Below are 15,851 nucleotides of genomic sequence, written 5' to 3' on the forward strand. Positions count from 1 at the left end.
TGTAGAAGATTTATGTAGTAATTTATATTTTATTTCATAAAACGGAATAAGAATCCAGTACCTCGACAGTTCCTCTTTGTTCCTGCTATTATATTTCTCGATTCAAAACACGTTATTTTATCAAAAATCATAACGTTACTCTGCAACTGATAAAACAAAACAGGAACTAAGCTTTGCCATTTGTCTCTGAAACGTTATGACGTCTTTCCTGTTTACGGACGTTGGTTTCCCGCGCTTTGTTTAAATGCGCTACTATAAAAGAAATAGTTCTAACAAAAAAGACGTTAGATTGATTTTATTTTTACAAGTATTTCTTGAATATGTTACGCAAGAAAAAGATTCGATCACTGGCTGTAGGTGCATATAGGCATATGGGAAAATTAGACCCATCGATTTTTCACACGAGTGAAAATATTTTATATAGCGCAAAGAAGGAGCCCTTTACTTTATTTAAATTCATGGAAAAAGTATTATAGGTATTTTAGCTTTGCAAACGATGTGATAATATTCAATGCATTGTCTTTCTTATGAATATTTTATTTTAAAAATGAATTTTAAAAAAAATGGTCTTTTTTGCGTATACTTTATGTCTGTCTATCTACAATTAGAAATATAGTAAAATATGGATAATTTGCTGAAATTTCTTCAGTTTAACAAAGAATAAATAGATTCTTACGTGTGCTTAAAGACCTTTGCAAACGACTTAGTAATCTATATTCATTTAGCTATTGTTTCATACTAATTTCAGTTTTCTAGGTGAAGAAGAAAATGGTCTTTTTTAAGCATTTTGCAGATGAGTATAGGTTTTTTTTCCTTATCGGAAATACTCGAACATTCTCGTATGTTTCCGTCAATTCTTACGGAATTTAAGCTCCTTAACGGTAAAGACTGATATCTTCTCACCCGCTAAACAGCACACATGTACGGATTTATAAATTAGTGGACGCTCCATAATATGATTTGTTTACAGCCAATAGTCAATTTTAAACAGCTTGAGGATCGAAGTTCAAAATTTAAAAAAGAAACGTTGAAATTTTAGGCGGCATATTTTGGGCAAGTTAGAAGTAGAAAATCAAAGTTCAAATTTTGAAAGGATGATGTTGAATTTCGCTTACATTGAATTTCGCACAGACTAGGAAATCGAAATTAAAAAGAATTCGTCGAATTTCGAGGCAGAATTGAAATTAGATCCAGCAGGATGACCGAAATTCAAATATTTTGAGGGGAGCGGTCGTCCAGTGAATAATGTGTCGGCCGGTCAACCCAGGGGTCGTGGATTCGAGCATCCGTGAAAGGGGTCACGACCATGACTTCTCATATGACACCAGTACTGGGTTTTCCCGGAAGCTGACTGTTTAAAAAATAGTTTCACATTCAATACCAGTTTTAAATTCGATTGCTTTAAAATTCGAGCATGCTTGAAATATAATACCGAGAATAATCTATTTAGATTTTTAACAAGGAGCTGTGTTCAATAAACGCTTGATGCCCCCGGTGGCATCCTTGTCGATACAAAGCAACCTAAGTCCAAAACGAGGTCAAGTTCAAGGTCAAGGTCAAACTGAGGTCAGGTGATGTCTGAAGATGAGGAATGGTCACAGGTTACATCTGCATTAGTATCAAGTCATTCTAGTAAGGGGTATTGATGCTAGACGAAACGGTCCCATTTGGTTAACCTCGTACGGACGGACGGACGAACGAACGAACGGAAGGACAGGACAATCACTATATGCCTCCCGCATCAGTAGATGCCGGGGGCATAAAAACTTGAATTTCGATATATCCGATCTTGCACGATTTTTAATCTTTGAATCTTGAGCAGATCGCAGTTTCAGTATTATACTGAAATTCAGCTTTTCAAAATTTGAAGTATGATTTTCGAGATGGCTCGACACTAATTGCTTGCTCGATATTTGACTTTTTCATTTCAATATCAATCTTGGAACAGGCTGTTCATTCAATACGAGATCGAAATTTGGCTTTTGGAATATTATAAATTTCGATCATTGAGCTGGCCCGAAATTAAAAGCTATTTTGCAATTTGACGTTTTTCAATCTTCAGGTGTAGCTTAGGATCAAAATTCGATAAGTTATGAAGTTGAATTTCGATCTTCGAGCTGGCATAAAATTCTAAGCTAGTTGGACACCGCTCACGACATAATAATAAATGTGCAGTTATTTGATTACATAAAAAACTACTTAAAATCTTTATTTCATAATCATGAACATCAAAGGAAGTATTATAAAAGCGAGTTTCCATCTGATTGTAAGAAAGTAGAAATTACTTTTGGAAAATCATTGTTTGGTTTTATAATAATGTGTTTGTTGAGAATACCGTTATAAATGGTATTCTGATTAAACCACCAACAGCCATTTAGGTTTCTATTTTCTAATCTATCTTTGCAATCACTGTAAATTAGACTTAACAATATCCCTAAATCCATATGATCAAAAGTATTAATGTAACGGTACATTGGCGAAGAAGGGTTAGACATCGGCCTGAAATACGGAGTAGGCCGAAAACTAGCGAACAGTCTCGAACGCCGATTTACCTGGCCAAACGTATTATCGGTTTTTGTGGTGATTTTGACGATGGGTCTAATTTTCCCAGGAGCCTCGTTACCGCCTAAACAGTTACCCTCGAGCCAGATATTCCCATCTGCACCTACAACTAGTGAAAGAATCTTATAGTATTTTACATCCGTCAATTCGACATTCTACCATCAGAATAATATGCATATAATATTATTACACGACTTTATACAATTTTTTTTAAATTCACTATTATTGGAGAAACGTCATAAGAAAGACATCGCGGAAGTGAGCATTTAAATGTTTTCTCTACATCTTTTGAAACGAAAAAGATTTAAATGATAATATCGCTTGTAATGTCAAAAAATCCGCTTTGAAAAATAAATGTTATTACATGAAACCCTAGTATTTAACATGTTTTTTTTACTCTATTTCTTGTGAAAATACTCCCAGATTGCACCAAAAACGTTCTAGGAAACGAAAATATTTCGGGGGAGCATGCCCCCGAACCCCCATAGAATGCTTGCGTACACATTGGCCCTCCAAGGCCTAGCTACGCCCCTGGGCTGTTTGTATAAATGAAGGAATAGGTGTGGTAGGCATGTTCTCTCTTGATATTGGTAGGAAGTATTATCAGTGGAACTATTTCCAGGCCTTTGGATACTTCTATTTTGCAAGATTTACTATACATATCGAAAGTACCTTAAACAATTAATTTTGGTATTTTCATATTTTTCATTTTTTCTATGTACAAGTATGCTAAAGTATATTCTTGAATTTGCTTGGATTGAACTACACCACAGTGGACCTTTACCTGTTTACTTTTTAGCACCTTAACATTATAAGCTGTAAGAATTTACTGATTCAGAAGATCTTCCCATACCTACTGGTTTCGGACCAGTTTCCGATAAAAAAAATGAAGGTTTTCTCTATATTTATTTATAAATACAATTGTTTCGGAGCACTTCCAGTGTAGTGGTCCCTGGAAGTAAATAGAAAAGGCGCGCTTGCGCGCGTGTCTCTAAGTGTAAGGTGCGCGAAGCGCACCCTACGGGCGGCCTTTGGCCGCCTATATATACACGTCGCGCGCAGCGTGACGGATCTGCTAAAATAGGTGAGAAAAATTTGAATTCCTCGTGCAATTTTACATTAATATTCATTAATATTAATATATTAATGATATTAACACGCTTCTCGTTGTTGACAAACAAATCGATCCGAGCTAGCCGCCATTTTGATTAGAAATTTTGACAGTTTGACGTCATAACAGGAACCACGAGATTCCAAATGTAAACAAAAACAAAGGCGTTCCGTCATGAAGCTGACATTACGAAAGCTGTTTAAAATAACTGAAAATTTGGAAATCTTGATAGATTGGTTATTTAAATTAGACCTGATTCTTAATTTAAGTGGTGTTTTATGTACGTTTTGTAAAGTTGGCCATTTTGGCCTGAGAAATGATGCTTCTTTTTCCACAGGCAAGTGTTGCTGGAGGTGCAGTAATAAGGAGTGCAGCATGAAAATTTTCCTGGTTCAGTAGAAGTAATCTAACGTTGGAAAATATTATATTTTTGACTTATTGTTGGGTATATAGATATGAACAGTGTTTGGTTCAGCATGAGCTAGGTCTGCAGCATACAACTATAGCTGACTGGTATAACTGTTCCAGGGAGGTTTGTAGTTGTGTGTTGGAAAACTTGTCTCAAAAAATTAGGGGAATAGGTAAAACAGTAGAAATTGATGAGTCAAAGTTCGGGAAAAGAAAATTTCATAAGGGCAGATGGGTAGATGGGGTTTGGGATTTTTTGTTTTTGGGGGAATAGAAAGGGAAAGAAAGTAGAAAATGTTTTTTCAAGTGTGTAGAAGACAGGACAAGTTCTACTCTAGTAGAAATCATTAAAGAAAATATTTTCCCAGGTACTACCATAATAAGTGATTGTTGGAAAGCATACGATTGCCTCCAGCAAGAAGGATTTGATCATTTTAAAGTCAACCATTCTCTGAATTTTGTTGATCCAGACACTGGTGCACATACAAACACCATAGAAAGTACTTGGCGTGCCCTCAAGACATCACTTACCAAACATGGGACAACAAAAACATTGTACGATACATATTTTTCTCAATATTGTATTCGTAAGCAATTCCTTCTTGAGTCAAGCGATCCATTTTTAAAGTTTCTGGAACTGATTGCAAGTGTGTATGCACCAAAATTTGATCCCACTGAGGAGGAAATCACCCGGTACAACCAAGGGAAGTTGGAGAAAAACTTGCTAAGCAAGCCAGTCGTTAAGAAATAAAGAGTTCCACTTACTGTAATTACTGAGGAAACATTGAACAATTCTCTTAATGATTTTGCCCTATGAAAGTATCCTGAATATTGAATGGAGGCAGCCGCCCCCACACCCCCACTTTTTTGTCCCTCCGTAGTACTAACCTGTTAAAAGACTTATTTTCAAATGACGTATTGATGGGGGCTCTGCCCCCACACCCCCGTAACACTCAAACGCCGTTGGGCTCCTTTTAATCTTGACAAAAATGTAAAAAAATATGTTATTTCGTTTGTGCTTGAAAACAGCTATGTTATTATAAATTTGTCGATGAATATTATAGTTACATCTTACTTCTTGCCATTTAGCATTTCTCGGTGGGTGACATGTCAGTCGCTAACTGAACCAATGCTATATTCTATAGCGATTTCTCGGTGGATGACGTGTCAGTCGCTAACTGAACAACTTGCTCTATTTCTATAAAGTGATTTAACGGTGGGTGACGTGTCAGTCGCTAACCGAACAACATACTCAATATAGTAATTTTTAGTAAAATGTGACTTAAAATACCTATCACTGCATAATGATTTTGTTCACAAATTATATTATTTTCAGTTTTGTCAACATCTATTTTATCAATCATTTTGATATAAAATCAATACAAAAAAAAAACATAAGACAGAAAACAAAAACACAAAAAAAAAACATTAGGTAACTGCGCCATCGTCGGGTCCCAAGTGAGAAAGCAGGAGGGCCACAAACTAATAGATAACTAGAGATGCTTTTGAGAAAAGCGCATGTCTCCCACAACTGCCCCTACGAAAAATGTCTAGTTTCTCTAGATGGTCTAGACGAGTGGATCCAATTAGATGGTCTGGACGAGTGGATCCAATAAGTAATTCAAGGGCCATAATTCAAAACTGCCTTGGCGGATTTGGCTAGTAATCGAACTTGGCTGAGGTCTTATTGTCAAACACATTTTGTTCAAGTTTTGTGAAGATCGGATGAGAAATACTCGACTTAGAGAGTGGACAAGAGTAAAAAGACTGATTTTTCTTTAATTCAAGGGCCGTAACTCCAAACTGCCTGGACCGATTTGGCTAGTTATCGAACTTGGCTGAGGCCTCATTGTAAAACAAATTTTTTTCAAGTTTGGTGAAGATCGGATGAGAAATGTTTGACTTAGAGTGCGGACAAGAGTAAAAAGGCCGATTTTTGGTAATTCAAGGGCCATAACTCCAATACGCCTGGACCGATTTGGCTAGTTATCGAACTTGGCCGAGGTCTTATTGTCAGAAACATTTTGTTCAAGTTTGGTGAAATCGGATGAGAAATGTTCGACTTAGAGTGCGGACAAGCTAAATTTGTGACAGACAGACACACACACAGACTGGAGTAAATCAATATGTCTCCCACACCACTGTGTGGTGGCAGACATAATTACTCACTCACATAATTACTCACTCAGTGTACTTTGATACTGTTTGATACTACTTTCACAAACAATCAAATAAAATCTTACCTTTTTGCTTTTTTTAAAATCTGCACCTTTCAAAATTCAAATAAAGTCTAGTGGAAATACCGCTAGATAGTTTGTTCGTTCAGAAATGTCCAAAATGATATCGAATCGTAAAACAAAATGACGGCGGCTTTATTTCTGTTTACAATCTTCCTTGACAACGGATATGAGCGGAAATGATGCGTAGCATTCGGGGACCGCTATTCTGGAATCTATCCAATTGTTTACAAAAATAATCTACAAAACTATAAACGTTAGTCTTTCCTCTTTGCAAGGATGTAAACAATACCAGCCTTATTTGCGCACGCATCCAAACAGGGGCTCCGAAAGGGCAGTCCAATTAACGTTAATTGGTTAATCTAAGTACTAGTTTCCGACAAATGGTTCCGTGAGCAGCTTTAATAACAGTAATGACTGAAATATTTTATAGATTTGATTTTAAAAAATGTAATTAAACTTTACTAGTTTTTCCCGTCAATCGAATTAAGTGTGTGACTATCTTCCGTTTGGTTACGTACCTTACCGTACTGCACCTGTAAAATCATACTGTGCAACTCTTCTGGCAAACACCTTTCACATTGTGTATCTGTCTAGCTTCACTTAGTTTTATGTTTTAGAAGTAGATGGTTACTTAAACTATCATAATTATAATAGCCATTGGGTTATACTCCATGTACATCACTGACTTAAATAATAGTTGGTAGGGGTTTGCATTCAATGACACACGTATTAGAAAGCAGTTTATTTGATTATTAATACATTGTACTCTCAGTATATTGTTTCATATGAGAGGGAATTTTATAGATCTATCGGCTACATTCATTATTTCTAAGCTCTCCAAATAACGGGAGAGTAATTCTACAACGAGTGCAAATCGTGGGCTCAGGATTTACCTCCCTCGGATTGAAAATTCCTCCACGCAAGCGCAGGAGTGAATAGAAAGTTAATTTGTAGAATTTCTGTGTAAACACTTACATTTTAGTTACATGAAGGGAGAGATTACGAGCATTCGGATACTGGTATTTATCGGAAGGAAATGGCTATCGAGGCTATTCGTACGGCTCTTCCGTACGAATAGTGAAATAGCCTACAGGTTGCTATTCGTACGGCAGTTTTGTATTACACTGTACTGTACTCTTCCACGCGTTTATACTACATATTAACGACTGTTACAACCCAAGAACTGTACTTGATACAGAAATCTGTACGCTTGTAATTGGCTTGTTACTGACTCTGTATTGCTAGACAGATCAGTGTAACAGACTAACTGTACTGAAGTCATTCAACTAATATATTTTCAACCGATTTCTTTATTTTGCAGCCGCACGGAAGAGCCGTATTCATTATTAATATTTCACGTTTGTACAAAAAGGTGCATTCTGCAAAAAAAAAATCAATAAATAAAGTAAAAAAAATGCAGAGCACATTTATTACATGTCTGTACTCTTTTATCTATCAGTATCTTATGTCTTATCTTACTTCATTATTCATACGGGAGAGCTGTATTCAGTACCGTATATCTGTATCTTACGTATTATCTTAGTTCATACTTATATTTTATGAGCCCCGATTGAAAGTGCCTCCCCGAGGTGTGACCTTGATGTAGCTGAATAAAGCTATATTCAACTGGATAGAGTTGAGTACTGTTACTCAACTATAACGGAACGGTTAAAAATATATCAGTTGAATGACTTCAGTACAATGTAACATAAAACTGCTGTACGAATAGCTACCTGCGGGCTATTTCACTATTCGTACGGGACAGCCGTACAAATAGCCTGCGATACTATTCGTACGGGACCGTACGAATAGCCACTTCCTTATCGGAAACAGGTCGGAAACCAGTAGTCAGTCTTAGATGAGAATGATAAAAGTCGGACTTGCAAAGCGGAGGCAACAAAACTAATGCTTATGCTGGCTTTTATTTTAAATTTCTTTGGAATGAAATTTTCCCGTTTGTGTATACAGTAGTTCAAGTGAATCTGTGAGTTAACCATGTTGAAGTTAAATTAAGATAACTTATTAAGAACTAGTCATCCTAGAGGTTATGTATCGCGAAATTATATATACTTTGTTCCGCAAAAATGTGCTGGAGAAGAAAGGTGTTCGCTCTTGTTTCCATATTCTTTGTTATTCCAACAAATACGGAATTAACATCAAATGAATTAAAAATGTTTGAAGATCTTGCCACTTATGTTAAATCACTGGAGTGGAAACTGAATAAAGTTGAAAAGAAACTTGAAATCGCAGAACATGAGCTGGAAGGACAAAAAGAAATAAACCGTAAGCTGCAAAATGAACTAGATGCTCAAAGGATGATTTTAGATTCGCTGCGGGCAAACAATGACAAACTAAAACAGAAAGTCGATATAATGGAACAGCAAAATGAAAGTATAAAACATTTTCTGAAGCAGATCGTGCACTCTGGGGATGTCGAGGTGAACGAAAACATGACTAGGGGAAGTGTTAGGAAAAATATTCAACAACGAGCTGGTGATCAGAATACAATACGAATTGGTAAGTTTATTTATTACTGTGGACATATTTATCTTTCAAAGCCGTTTAGCAAAATAATGTAAACTGTAGATTTACTTCTATTTCGTAGAATTTTAAAATGTTCATAGACTCATAAATAAATATTGTGCTTCTCAAATTTTCTCCAGTATTTCTCAGCTGTTTTCATATACAAAGCCGAACATGACATATTTAAATTACGACAACTTTTCATATTTGATTTAAATAAAAAAAAGAACGCAAATACTATATTTCCGTTAATTTCAAAATAAGTGAAAGAAATATATTAATACTAAGTTCAAAATGACTGTGTGTTTCCGTGGCTATATACGACCAATATTTCAATTTATAAGAGATTACTTGTTTCTCAGATTTTTCGCGAACATATGTACAAATAAGCTTGTTTTTTCTCTTTTTTTTTTCTTTTTTTTTAAATATTGCCGCTTAAACAGTACGATGAATAAAGCGAAGTTTATTTCAATGTTTCAGCTTGCTATGGATGGGAGAAAGTGGCATTTTCGGCCTACCTAAATCGAGACCTGTCAAATCTAGGGCCTAGGCACACAATACAATACGGAGCTACCGTCCTGAATGAGGGGAACGCTTTTAACATCCACACCGGTATCTTCACCGTTCCGGTGAGCGGCGTCTACTTATTCTCTTTTGCTTGCGAAGACAACCGCAATCATCGTATATATGCCGATATCCTGGTAGATGGAACACGCAAGTCGCTAGTTTTAGAAGGACCGTCAAGAGCCCACTCTATGGGAACGAACGTGGTCATCCTACGACTGACCAAAGGTCAAGCTGTCCGGGTCGCCATTGATGCTGGTGGTCACGATAACCTACTCCAAAACACCGCAACAACATTTTCCGGAGTGTTTCTATATTGTTAGCTTACAGTGACTTTTTGTATATTTTATTTTCCATGTATGTACAAATATCGCTAATTAGGCACTTCCAGATAATAAAAAGAACAGAAATAAACAATTTCTTTCCGTTGTTGAATCGTAATTTGTAAATACCTGTTTAGGTCGTGTTTGTCACTCAGCTATTTTATGAACTGTAATCTACAGTAAGCAGGATGGTATGTTCCCTGGTTCAATATCAACTTACTTTTATTTTCGCTGGCTTTACGTTAGTAATCAAATAATCAAGGATTTCGAGTGGTTTGTTGCCTTATTAATCACGGTTCTTATGCGCAGAAATTGAAGCACGGGTTGTTAAATATCTAAGAATCTGAACTACGAACCGTAGTAAATCAGACGAAAATCACAAAAAGGCTTTTATTATTTTCATTCTTACATGCTCTTTGAAATATTTTGATAAAAATAGATATAGAACCGGACGTCATGTGGGAATCTGACATCATAATTGAACGTCATAATGTTCGCGCGTGAACCCTTATCTATAAATATACTTAGCTTGGCCGTCTTCTTTAGGGGTGTCAGTCTCACGAAGAAATGGTTTAGGTTTTTTTTTGCTATTTAGCATAATTTGTAAAAGCGGGGTCGGGCATTTCCGACTGGCGTGTCTGAGCCGAAAATTCTTACATGACGTCATAACTTTTGTTAGTGACATTGCACAAAGTTACACGTGCCAAAACATTTAAACTTGGAAGCCTCACCTAGTTTCGCCATATTGATTTTACACACACGTTAAAGTGACGACTTAAACTTCGGCCCAGTAAGTATAAAATTATACTTTATTATGAAATTACCTAAAATGGTAAGGTGGCGAACATCACGAGTTAAGATTTTGTGTCTAAAGTATTTCTGTTTGTGGCTTTTGTAAGCAGATATACACATGTGTATACATTTTACTATGTCTCCATGGCTGTTGGATCAATAGACCACTTTAACTGACGTAATTTGTGTGTTCGGAAATACACTATTGAATTTTCACTGAGCGTCTATTTCCGAACACACAGTGTATTTAATTTAGTACTAGACCTTTATCGATATACATCGTTTACCATTTGTTATGTTACTGGATTTCTCTGTACTGTATTGTAAAATATATAGATCAGTCAGGCGCGTAGCTACCTATACGCAAAAAACGCAGTTGCGTACACATGATCCTCGAAAATTAAGAAAACAAAAGTCAAACAATGCAATAGAAACTGAAGTGGGGAGGGGTATACCCCGATTTCCTTTCTTGCAGAAGAATTCTTAACAGCGATCTTTGTCGCACTTTCAATGTAATGAGGTATATATTAAGTATAGGAAGATTTATCTTTCTTGAAAAGTTTCTTTACCGCAAAGTTTAAATATGACTGAATGCCAGTCAGATGGTCCGCCTTATCCAGACGTTTTACACGAGAACCCGAGTCTAAATGATGAAATTAGGTACAGAGTTCTCGGGGCATACACTTAACAAATTTTCTAACGCAACCAGTAGTCTTTTTGCTATAATGTTAAAACTACCGCCGTCCGAAGATAATTCTGTGAAAGTTTCAGGACAGTTAAGGGAGTATCAGGCATTGTTTTAAGGAAAACTAACTTACAACAAACATTTCCGTAATTTGAAACTTTTGTATTTTATTTGATGTAGCCCCGATGATTTACAAAATCGCAATTATTTCCAATAAATACAATTGATGACTTGAAAGTCAACGTTCCAAATCTTTGAAAATTTCATTTGATTTTGCTACCAACATAGTTCTCAGTCGATTTAAATACTAAACATGTAAATTGTTATCATTATGTTTGGACGTTATGTTTTTATGTAATTATAAAATTTTCAACCACATGACACGTGATGTTCTGTCTCATGAAACGATGTCGAGTGTGTATTAAAATGATCAACTTTAAAGTTTGTTTAAAGCTCGACTTTGCATATTCGATTATTCAAAAATCTCCAGTGTTTCAGCCATGTACTATCAGGATTCAATTTATTTTAAATTTGCAAGAATATTTCTAATGAATACCTTTAACATTCGCGCTAGTAACTACTGTATTATGTATTATTGGCTGAATTTGCGACTTTGAAAAACAAAGATTTCATCAGATTATTGATAAAATCTGATATTTTAGCCTCATTTCACTGTTCATTTTGTATCAAACGTTGTCTTATACATTGTTCTAAATTCCCTGGAAAATGTATTCAGTTCTTTTTGGTGGTTTTAAAGTTATTGCGAAAAGGCTACTGGTAGCGCAAGAAAAGTTAAGTGATACGAGGTTAATTTACGAAAGAAGTAGAAATTTCGAAATACAACATTCTACTGGCCGGTTGATTTGTATTCAACATGAAATGATATTTTATTTTTGGTAAGATATTTCAAAGGATTCAAAATTTTAGTTTAGGTGTTTTTTTCCAAATCTATAAAGAAATAGCCTTAAAAAGAGCCTTTTGGTTTACACCTGAAATTCAATGTTAATAAGCACAGGTTTTGTCTGTTTTGATCATAAAAATGTTTATTAGTTAATGATGAATGCGTTTAAAACCATTTTGATAAAAAATTTTCGCTGATTTGATCAGCTTTTTAGGCAAATGTCCTTACTATTACGAATTTTGTGTCATCTTGTGACTTTCATTTTTTGCAGTGTGTGTCTTATAATGCATACAATTCTATATAAGTAGGGCGTTTTGAAAGCGGTTCAGTGTATCAACTGGAAACATAATAATCTCGTTGAAATATTTAATCAAACACTGTTGCCATCTGATTTTCCATAGATGGGCGGGCGCGATTGAGACAGATATTCCATTTGGCTTGCTAGACATCATTAAAACAGCCCTGCAAGACCTGTATCCTTTATCTATATTGTACTCTGTGTTCTTGCTAGTATTCCGGTATCAATAGCTACCGCTGAACGATCGTTAAGTGTATTGAGACGAGTAAAGACATATCTATGGAACTAGAAGGGAGAATAGGAAATTGGCGCTTATTTTTGAATGAACTGAAACATGTTGTTAAATGTCTGTACGTCGGATTTATGTTGTTCTTTGTTTGGTTTTTCTAGTGCGACGTAACCAAGTTGTTTTTACATCCGTCAATTCGATTTTCTACCATCAGAATATTATTCATATAATATTATTACGCGACTTTATACAAAGTAAAGTAATATTACTAAATTTAAGTTTTAATATTATTTACCAGGCCGAAATATCTTCTTTTTTGGTGAAATTAAGTTAAAACAAAAACAAAAACATTATTGTTGGAGAAACGACATTAGAAAGACGTCGCGGAAGTGAGCATTTAAATGTTTTCTCTATATAGTACGGTTGAACATATTTTTTCGTTGAAAATGTTAGTTGATATGTATCTGTGTAAACGTAAAAGACTGTACTGTTCGTTTATTGACTATAAAAAGGCGTTCGATAGTGTCAATAGAACTGCACTTTGGACTAAGTTGTTACCTCACAATATTGATGGTAATATACTCAAAGTTATTTATAATTTGTATGATAAAGCTAAGCCTTGTGTTAAGGTTAACAATGTCATGTCAGACACATTTATTAGCTATTTAGGTGTACGTTAGGGTGAAAACCTTTCCCCTATACTTTTTTCAATTTTCTTGAATGACTTTGAATGTCGGTTATATGTCCAAATCTTGTGAAGGATTGTCTTTTCTTTCAAATCATGTTAATGAACAACTAAGTGATATTGATGTTGAAGTCTACTTTAAGTTGTACTTGTTATTATATGCTGACGATACTGTTATATTTTCCGAAAGTCATATGGGACTTCAGCAGGCACTAAATTGTATGTATGACTATTGTACACTGTGGAATTTGTCTGTTAACACTGATAAAACAAAAGTAGTAGTGTTCTCTCGTGGTAAGATAAGAAACAAACCTGTATTCTATTTTAACAACTCTCCACTAGAGGCTGTTGATGATTTCAGTTATTTAGGAGTGAAATTTAATTACAATGGCAATTTTAGCAAAACCAAAAAGCATCTTACAAACCAAGCTCGCAAAGCAATGTTTAATGTCTTGACTAACATTGACTAAAATTAAGAGACTCTCTGCCTATTGATATACAATTACAACTATTTGATTGTATGGTGAAACCAGTACTCTTGTATGGTTCGGAGGTATGGGGATTTGAGAATAATGCTATTATCTCCCAGTTTCAACTTAAATTTTACAAGTATAGTCAGGTTAAATCTCTCAACACCAACTGCTATGGTATTTGGGGGAATTAGGTGCCCAACCTATTGAAAATGACATTTTATCTAGAATGTTAAACTGTTGGGCCAAAAGAGTTACAGGTAAACAGGATAAAATTTGTAATGTGTTTTATCGAACCATGTATAATCTCCATTAAAAAGGAATATTACATTGCCATTGGATCGATAAAGTGAAATCTGTACTAAATAGTATAGGTTGTTTAGAATTTTGGAACTGTGTTCCAAATCTTAATCATTTTAAACAAAGAGTAAAAACACAGTTATTTGATCAATACCTTCAAAATTGGTAGTTTTGTAGATAATTCTCCCAAGTGTCTAAATTATAGAAAGTATAAAACTGAATTTAAGCTTGAGAAATATTTGCTTTGTTTACCAAGTAGTTTAAGTATATCTCTTTGTAAGTTTAGGTGTCTCAATTTTAACCTGCCAAAAGAAAAAGATAGACACTCTGGTATTGTACACTCTGTAATAGACAGGAAGTAGGGGACGAATCACATTATCTTTTTAAGTGTGATTATTTTGCTAATGGCAGACAAATTTGTATCCCTCATAATACTTTTCAGAACCCTAATATGGCGAAATTTAAAAATCTTATGTGTAGCACTGATAAAAACAACTTGATTAAGTTAGCTCAATTTGTTAAATTAGTAATGCTGAAATTTTAATGAACCATCTTCCTTATATATGTCAGTTAGCTGTAACTAAAATCTTTGACACAATGTAGTTAATATTTAGTTAATATGTTGTATTCATGGTTATCCTGTATTATTATTGTCGTATGCAAATTTACTATAGGTAGTGAATTCAGTAAATATGAATAATCCAGGGTAGCCTGGAATATAATTATTTGCAAAATCTCTATGAAGTTTTGTTCTTGACATGTTTTGTCATATCAGCTGTTTTCTGTTTGTATTCTCTTATGACCTTTCGGGCCATGAGATCAAATAAACTTTGGAACTTTGAATAAACTTTGAAACTTTGTACATTTTTTTAAACGAAAAATATTTAAATGACAATATCGCTTGTAATGTCAAAAAAATCCACTTCGAAAATTAGATGTTATTACATGAAACCCTGGTATTCAACACGTTTTATTGACTCCATTTTTTGTGAAAATACTCCCAGATTAAACCTAAAACGTTCTAGCAAACGAAAATTTTCCGGGGGAGCATGCCCCCAACTCCCCTTAAATTGACACAATTTAAATTGCCAATTCTTTTTTTTTTTCTTATATATATATATTCCTATTTTCATAATTTTTTCTCCAATTTATATTTTTCATTAAACTCTTTCTAAATGTATACATTGTCAAATTTTTCCCCTTTAAGTGAGAGTTCCGTGACAGTTCCCGCTGGAATGACTAATTTGTTGCAAGTGGTGTAATCAACAAACTTAAAATAATTCAGCAACTAATGTTTATTTATGCATGTCATATATAATTATTATATATACCTTCAAGTCATATCCAACTGCGTAGGCACCAAACTGGCAAAATTGTGCTTCGCCCCATCCGCCCCACCTTTCTTTATTAGTAGCATTAAGTGTACGGGTATAGTTATGGCCTGTAAAACAAATTAATGTCAATATATATTAATGCAAACTAAAATTAATGCATTACTTTTTGTTATAATGACTAGCAACACAAATTTAGAAAGTAAGCAATTGTATAGAATGGTGTGATTCAATGATGATCCTAGTTTTAGGGGAAACGTTTTGATACCACTTTGATGAAAATAGTAAGAGTTTCGGTTATTATATAAAAGAAAAACACTTTTGTTTGCGGTAACACGACCTACCCGTGAAAATCCATGCAACCCAACTTTTTTTCTGACCAGTCAGATGAAAAAATAAGTTTTTCTGTATATGATTATATGCAAGAAA

At 34.7% G+C, this 15,851-nt stretch overlaps 1 protein-coding gene across 1 annotated transcript; it reads left to right on the forward strand.

Annotated features, from left to right (window-relative positions):
- The first annotated feature begins 8,168 nt into the window (after nt 1–8,168).
- On the forward strand, nt 8,169–9,825 carry LOC128558532 (uncharacterized). The gene is made up of 2 exons (XM_053548132.1): nt 8,169–8,838; nt 9,325–9,825. Exons 1-2 carry the CDS (start codon nt 8,406–8,408, stop codon nt 9,729–9,731), a joined length of 840 nt encoding a protein of 279 aa, XP_053404107.1. The 5' UTR covers nt 8,169–8,405; the 3' UTR covers nt 9,732–9,825.
- The last annotated feature ends 6,026 nt before the right edge of the window (nt 9,826–15,851 follow it).

This window comes from Mercenaria mercenaria, chromosome 1, assembly GCF_021730395.1.
Source record: "Mercenaria mercenaria strain notata chromosome 1, MADL_Memer_1, whole genome shotgun sequence".
NCBI lineage: Eukaryota > Metazoa > Mollusca > Bivalvia > Venerida > Veneridae > Mercenaria > Mercenaria mercenaria.

Bases quoted from the DNA above. Each gene is read 5' to 3' on its own strand.
- LOC128558532 (XM_053548132.1), top strand. From the start codon at position 8,406: ATGTGCTGGAGAAGAAAGGTGTTCGCTCTTGTTTCCATATTCTTTGTT. The intron at 8,839-9,324 runs GTAAGTTTATTT...TCAATGTTTCAG, and splicing joins TCAGAATACAATACGAATTG to CTTGCTATGGATGGGAGAAA.